Here is an 8174-nt window from a genome sequence, read left to right on the forward strand (position 1 = left end):
GTTCCCATCGCTGACTTTTCGACTGTTGTCGCGGGAACTAACACATGCACATTATAAACAACGAGTTAATAAAACATTCTTAATTAAGTCGCTGGGTATGAAAATAATAAACTGATCACATAATCACAAGCGTGTCTCATGGGAAACGCCGGACATCCATGGCTATAATTTTTAATATTATAATTTATAATATAATGGACCGTGTCCCGACTGGCTCACGCTGACTGATCAGATCAACGTAGAGGCGTATTGCCTAACTAATGGCTTGAGGCTTGCAATATTCACGGTACCTACCTATTATATATTTATTTTATATTAATTTTATAAGTCTAAGATGTTTTTCGGCAAGACATTAATATATTATTGACGGAAATTGGCTGATGGAATGGAATGGGTGATACACAAATATTTTAATGCAAGGTTTGTATGAAATAACATTTTTGAAAAGTCTACTGAATAAGTCAAAAAATGTTAATGATATCTGAGATTTTAACTCGATACCGTTGCACTAATATTATAAACGTTGTCATTATAGTTTATATACCTATATGTAGGTACTCTAGTATTCTATGAACACTGGACAGACGTAGTCTTTAATCTTTAGGTAGGTATATACTATTATGTGCTATATTGTTATTTTCATGGTTATTTTTGCTTGATCAATTTGATTGATTTTTTTTCCATTGGATTCGTAATTGTCAGGACAAGGTTTGTATGAAAGAAAATTGTATGAAAATCCACCGGAAATGTAAGTAACTGGATGGAAAAAATACAACATATAGGCACCAGCTGTTCAGCAAAAAAATTAACTAAATAATAATATTTTTTTGTTTATTGTAAGGTTGCTATTGGTTATGACTGAATATATTTTTAGACCTAGTGCCGTGTACCTATATTATATTTGGTCAAAAACTCAAAACTGTATAACTTAGTAAAAATGGTATTCCCAAGGCTAATTTTTCGACCATTGTCCAGGGAACCTTCACATGCACATCATAAACAACGTGTTAATTAAACATTCGTAATTACGTACGGACCTCGCGGGATTTGCAATCCACCACAGATTGCCCACCTGAAACTATGCTGCTCCCATTATCACTGCAGGCGTGTAATCACGGGAAACGCCGGGGGGCTATAATATAATATAATCGAACGTGTCCTGACTGAATCACTGACTGATCAACGTAGATCCTATATAATGATGGCTTGAGGCTTGCAATTTTACCACTATGTAAGTGTCCACTAAAGATAGTATCGCTTCCAAAATTCTCATCTCAAAGTGGTACTTTCACAAGTATTTTGAGATTCAAGATGATCGATGAAAAAAAGTTACCACCCGAGGGAGATCCCCATGCTACATCACTATTAAGTTCTGGTTGAATTCATACATTTGAAGTACCAGCTGCTAGATCCCTAAAACGTGGGGTGCTATAATATTTGATATTTTTAAAACATAAAATTGATTTCACTATAATAATGATCATTTGACCTAAAAAACAAGGGATGCTAAATTAGATTTTGGAAGTGTGTGTGCTAAAGACCTTTTTGTTCCCCCTATAGTTACGCCAATACTATAATACCTACTGTCACTGGATACCGCTTTTATTCACTCAACCTGCAATGACTACGACTTGTGAGTTGTAATATTCCTTTTACAATAAATTCGCTAATTTCTTGGTAGGTACTAGTACATCTGTATTATTGTAATCATAATCTCTTTTAATATTTTCTACTTTTAATAAAAAAGTAACATTATAGAAATTAGAAATACATATTTATTTGTTTGTCAGCTGATTATACTGCTGAGACAACCTTTTATTATATGTTACTTGTTGGCGGACCAATTCTTTTAATTCATCTAACTGTGACATCAATCCTTTTTCTCTTATTAAACATTCCTCTCTTTTTTTCTTTATCTCGTACCGTTTTTGAAATACCTTGCTATCCAAGAGTTTATTTTTTTCTCTCATTTCAACAACATTCAACATTTTCATCCTAAATTAATTTTTATAATTATTGGTTATAGATATTATGAAATGATTATTTTAGAATAGATAAGATCCCCCAATTCGTAATGTGTAAATATAAAAATATACACTGCAGATAACTGACCAATAGTTAGAAATAGCTCCAAAATTATCAATGAACTTTTTCGCTTTAATTGAATTTATTTCCGTTTGGCGTATAACATTCAATTGAATAGTTTTATAATCTTCTTCTAGACTGGCCACCGTCCCATACTGCACACTTATAGTTTTCTAAAAAAAAACTGAATTTTAGATTTCCAGGTGAGGAGAGACCTGCAATGTTGAATTCCTTGATGTCTTACATCTAGTTGTTCGATTTGTGATTGACCATTCTCAATTTTTTCTTTAAGCTCCGGAACAAAATCTATTACACTGGTGTTTATATTGTCAATTTTATTTTTTTCATAGTCAACCAGTGAAATACATTTTTCTAATCTATATACAATAGGTATAAATATTTTTTTTATTCTTATTAAAACATTTTTAGAAGCCTAATAATATGCAGGTTTTTACCTCAGGAAAAAAAATTGAATAATTATTCGTCATTCACAAATTTGTTAATATTATAGTTTATTACAGTTAATTTATAGGGTATATTCATAACGTTATTTTTATGTATACCTACCTTGGAGTCCGAGCCTCCTAAACAATAATCGTAAATTTTAAATTGTATTTGACTTTTCAATTTTCAAATAATTTCGATTTTAAACATTTTAATATAAATATACTCATTTAAATCAAGCATAGGAACACTAGGAGAGTAGAAACTATAGGAGTTGCCACCCAATTCATAACAAAATGTTTTTCAATATTGTTTATTACACATTTTTTTGGTATTACAATTAATTTTTGTGTTACAACGGTTATAATTTATGTAATTACATGTTAGGGGTTATGATATTTATTTGGGTCAATTTGGGTTTTGGGTTACGTTCGGGTTTCTATACTTGTGGTGCATTTTTTATGTATTTTTTTTAATTCTTTAAGACATTTTTAACTTTTTTTTTTGTGTTATGAAAATAAAATTGACTTTATAAACAAAGTATTACCTACGTTATATAAATCCTTTTCATTTTGAACTATATAATATCAGGTAATCTTCAGGTGAAATATTAAAATTAGCACTGTACAGTGTAATACCTACAAATGTAATTTTTTTTCTATAAACGCGTACGTACCTGTTGTAATGACGCTAAAAACAGTACCTACATTATTTTACATGTTGAATGCATTTTTTAAAAGGTAATTTTTTAGAGTTTTCAGGTCATAAATCCATTTTTTTATATTTTTAGGGCATTTAAATCCGAGCCCTACTATTTACTAACACATAAATATTATTCCTAATAGAAAAACTAACCTGTAATAACAAATATTGAAAAAATTGTGCTTAAACTAAGTTGAAAACATGTCAGTTATAATTTATAATTTTAAAACTAAGAAGTTATTTGTAATAAACAGAAATTATATCCGTTATAATAGAACAAAAGAACAGGTAATTTGAAATAACAAATATAAAAATATTGAAAAACGTTTTACTTTGATTTGGGTGGCACTCCTGCACTTTTGTATAAACTGATAGTATAGAGTAGAAATAGAGATAGACCGCATATTCTGAATAAAAAATATATGACAAAATAGCAGGGGTAGAGCGATATTCTATTTTATTGAAATCATATAAATAACAATTAAATAATTTTAGTTATAATAATTAATAAGCAATTATTATCACCAAGTAAGTTGCAGGTCAAATATGATGCTATTGAGCAACCTATATTAATAAATTATGTTTTTAAATGTAATATTATATTATTGATTAACCTATAGGTACTATAGTACTTATAATCAATGGTACCTAATATTAAATCAACTCTTAAAAGAATACTATTCAAACATATATAAGTTAATATATATATATATAATATATGTATATATAATAATAGTTATATTTTATGTTATTTACTTGAGTTCAAGTGGTCGGATGATATTGTCATTGTAAAATTGTATTTTTTCTTTAGTTTCTTCATTGTGATACATTATAATAGAATTCATTATTTCCAAGTTGGTTCGTTTTTTCTGATGCTCCAATCTTTTGTTTTCTAATTCTTTTGATTCTTTTTTGTATTTTAATTCAATATTCTAAAATCAATTTAGAGGTAGACACAAGAACACGTTTAAAAAAAAACGTGTATTTCAAGATTCAAAATAAAGTAATTTAATAAACTATTATGTTTATAAATAATGTATAATCTATTTTCTGGACTGGACCAATCGTCCTCGGACGTCTCTTTGCTGCACGGTGGGTCACAATTGTTAATATGTCAATAATACATATTAATATGTCCCACCATGCTGCTCGGAATTATGACAACGCGTCAACGCGTTTATTTTCATAAATTTTAATTCTCGGATATGGATAATACTAAAAATACTTTAATAAGCATTAGACATTTCAATCGTGGATAAGGTTGTTAGTAACTGACCGTTGTTCGTCTGTCTGTCTATATAATATAAATATATAATATATATGTACCTATTCGTCATTCGATGATATTATACCAAAATAGGTAGTAAAATGTAAATACTGCATAGTACATAATCAACTTTTTTTTACTATAAATACTTAACTACCTACACATAGTGCACTGCAGTGTATGATGTATATAAATAGGTACCTAATATTATATTTATACATTTGTGACACTTAAGTTAGAATTTACTTTTTGTCAGGGTAAAGTCGAATTGCACTTATTTTAGTAGAATTTTACTTGATTCAAAAGAAGTATTTTAACAAAAATGTTATAAATTTAGAATGAAAAATTAAAACTTATTCATGGCACTTTTCAATCATTATTTAATTTTTTAAATATTTTTTTAGACGTGACTACAGTTGTATTTGTAATATTATGTCATAATTCACTTTCTTACAATGTTTAACCTCGGTCAGCACTTTTTTAGGGGCAGCAAATTTTGTGGTAGATTTTTTTTTTGAAAACAGATTTACAATGATATAGACAATTAGGCAAATCAATATCAACAAAACGTTCAATTAATATTTAAATATAAACAAAGTCATTCTGTGCAACGAATCTCCACATCTGATAACACGCGCGCGTATTGGTTTGTCGTCGAATACCTGAACATATTGTTCTGTGCCTAAACCAAACATTTCTTGTGGCCTGTGGGCAGTGGGCTACGATGTATCAGTACCATCGTATTGTCAGTACAAGAGGGCCATAATATATAAAAAATGGTATATTGTACAGAAGAGCGTTTTTAATACTAAAAATCTTACACATTACAGTAATTTTGAAAGTTATCTTTAACCACATATAAAGTAATAAATATAACAATTAATTGTATTCAAAAATTTCTTATGAACTTTTTAAAAACTTTAACTTACCAGATATAGTATTTTTCTATAAAAACAATAAATATATTTAATTTTAAGATATGGACTTATGTCTTATTGCATTGATAATTTTATTAATTACTTAACTATTTATAATAATATACTTTTCTAACAGGTATTAAATAATTAGGTACCTACTACCTACTGATGACAATAATATTATTATTGTTGTATTTCATTGATAATATTATTAGATTCTGATGTGTGATTTTTTTTTTTGTGCGACTATAATAATATTATATACACGATAAATAGCAGAGGCACTACAGAGTTATAACTTAAAAGTAGCAAGTAAGTTTATAAAATATAAAATATTTAATCTAATATAAACATAATAATACAATACAAGCTTGATCATTAAATAAACATTAAAATGAATAAAATATAGGTACCTCTAACTGTGATAGTTTCTTTTTAATTTCAATTTGTGCGCCCAGTATGATTTTATTTTTATCAACACTAATGTCTTCTAATTTTTTTATTTTAATATTTTCTTCATCGATTTTTTTACGTTTTATGATTATTTCTGTTTGTTTTTCTTTTATTTCACTTTCAATATTCTTTAAATATGTCAGACTATTTTGAAAATAAATTTTAATGAATGATAATAATCATAAAATAAAATCTAAAACTAAATATATTCTAATTTATGGAGATTTCAAACAATAGCTGATTATAATTGAGAAAAAAATGTTATACCCCTACCCCACCCCAAACCATCGAAAATCTTGAATATGACACTGATTGCAAACAGCCCGACTTTTATTAGTTCAATACTTCAATAAAGGAAATATAAATAGTACGTGTGTGAATTGTAATTTTGTATCTTGTCATGATGATAAATAAATAAAATAAGATAATTTGATCATTGGTATGCGTGTGCTACATGCCCTACCATTCCACCATAACGCGGAAATTCAGCATGCGGCTATTATCGCGGAAGAATATTATGGATTTTCCTGGTTAAAAGATAAAAGTACTACGTACCTATGTAGGCTACATAATGTATCCCATGTCTTAGTTAGGAACACGATTAAAGATATCTTTATTCGTGGTTAGGAACGTTTCATCATACCGATTAATATATTTATAGCATTTGCATTTCAATAATACTTCTATAAACAAATTTGAATTTATCATTAATATTACTAAAATTATGTAATAAAGATCTTAGAAATAAGTTTTGGGGAGGTTAAATGTTCAAATTCAAAAAGTGGTATAGTCGATCTCACATTAACTTGTGAAATTCAGAAATGTCATCATTTTATTAGTTATAACTTAAATCAGTACAAAGGACTCAAGGTTGTTACTTGTTTTTATAAAATAATGTCTGCCTGCTATCCCCTTAAGGCTTATGACGTAGAATGTAGATATATGATTATTTTATACATATCACGATGAAATTACTTGAGCATAAACTTCTGCAGACTTCTGCAGCAACCAGCAGATGTGGGGTGTGGGCGATGTGGATATTATGTTTTTGATCACCCATCCCTTCAACTACCCACCAACTCCCACAAAAAAGTATACACACTAAAAATTGCATAAATAAAATATACCTAGGTACTCAAACAAAAAATTAAAATGTATTTTATAGTATAGGTGGAGACTCGTTTGCGCACATATTTATATATATTTTAAATTTACGACAACTTATTTGCGCACAAAATAGTGAACAATAAAAACCAGCTGGTAGGTACAGTTTTGGGTGTATCAATCGTCTTAAACTGCCCATACATGATCAATATTATTGATATCAATTGAACGCCCGTCAATTTAAAATGGATAAAGTTGGTAAAGTTTGGTAAAAACTAAAAATAAATTGTTATTCAAAGAATACTCGAAAAATGATTCATAAATTGGAAGGTGGCTTAAAATTTTTTTAGGTTTATCTTATTCAAACTCTAACGAAGTTCCGGACCATAGGCGCAAACTAACTAAATTTTTGGGGGGAACTCAAGCCTCCCTACCCATAGGCCATATTACTTTATACCACAGAATATAAAAATTACTACTAATTACTAGATTTTGAACTAAGGGGACTTAACCGACATTTGGGTGGACTAAGTCCCCCAAGACCCCCCCTATTTTTTTGCTAATTTTGGGCCAGAATTATGGGCTAGTGAACCAGACAATAGCTCAAGAAGACAACATCAACGAAAGGAGCTGTAAACGTTCAAATGCACTACAATAGTTAATTTTATACAATTATACCTCCCTCCTACACATTCACCAAATTATTCAAATACTAATGAAAATTTTAGTCAATATACTGATTTAAAAATAAATTCATTAAAACAAATAAAGAAAATACCCGTAGAATAGAAATATAAAAATAACAAAATTATATGAAAAAAATATCTTTTTATTACACATCCAAAGAAACTGATCTTTTAACATTTTTAATTCAAACGCATATCATGACTTTTTTGTAAAAATAATTAAGTACACCTAATTGTAGTTTGTGTAATTTGTAATTTGACAACATTGTGATTAATGGCTTTCTAAGAAAGCTGTTCTAAAATAAATACCTAGCTCAAACAATATTTTTAAGCCCGTAAGTCTATAAAATGAGAATATGATGAGACGTTAAGTCCTAAGCCTTATAAAAGGTGAAGGATAATGTTGTTTGAGTATAATAATTTTCAACCACCAGTAATAACCAATTCGAACATTTTGAGTAGAGCAGTAACCTATACATGGATAAATTTCTTTGGAAAAAGTTTCTATTGTTCGTA

The 8174-nt window shown here is 28.5% G+C and overlaps 1 protein-coding gene across 1 annotated transcript; it reads right to left on the minus strand.

Annotated features, from left to right (window-relative positions):
* Positions 1-872: 872 nt before the first annotated feature.
* Positions 873-4424, minus strand: LOC100573765. The gene is made up of 4 exons (XM_029490589.1): positions 3988-4424; positions 2330-2462; positions 2113-2258; positions 873-1995 (listed from the first exon to the last, which is right to left on the minus strand). The coding sequence occupies exons 1-4, from the start codon at positions 4074-4076 to the stop codon at positions 1776-1778; spliced, it is 588 nt and encodes a 195-aa protein (XP_029346449.1). The 5' UTR covers positions 4077-4424; the 3' UTR covers positions 873-1775.
* Positions 4425-8174: the final 3750 nt, after the last annotated feature.

Source organism: Acyrthosiphon pisum, chromosome A2 (genome assembly GCF_005508785.2).
Source record: "Acyrthosiphon pisum isolate AL4f chromosome A2, pea_aphid_22Mar2018_4r6ur, whole genome shotgun sequence".
Taxonomy (NCBI): Eukaryota; Metazoa; Arthropoda; class Insecta; order Hemiptera; family Aphididae; genus Acyrthosiphon; species Acyrthosiphon pisum.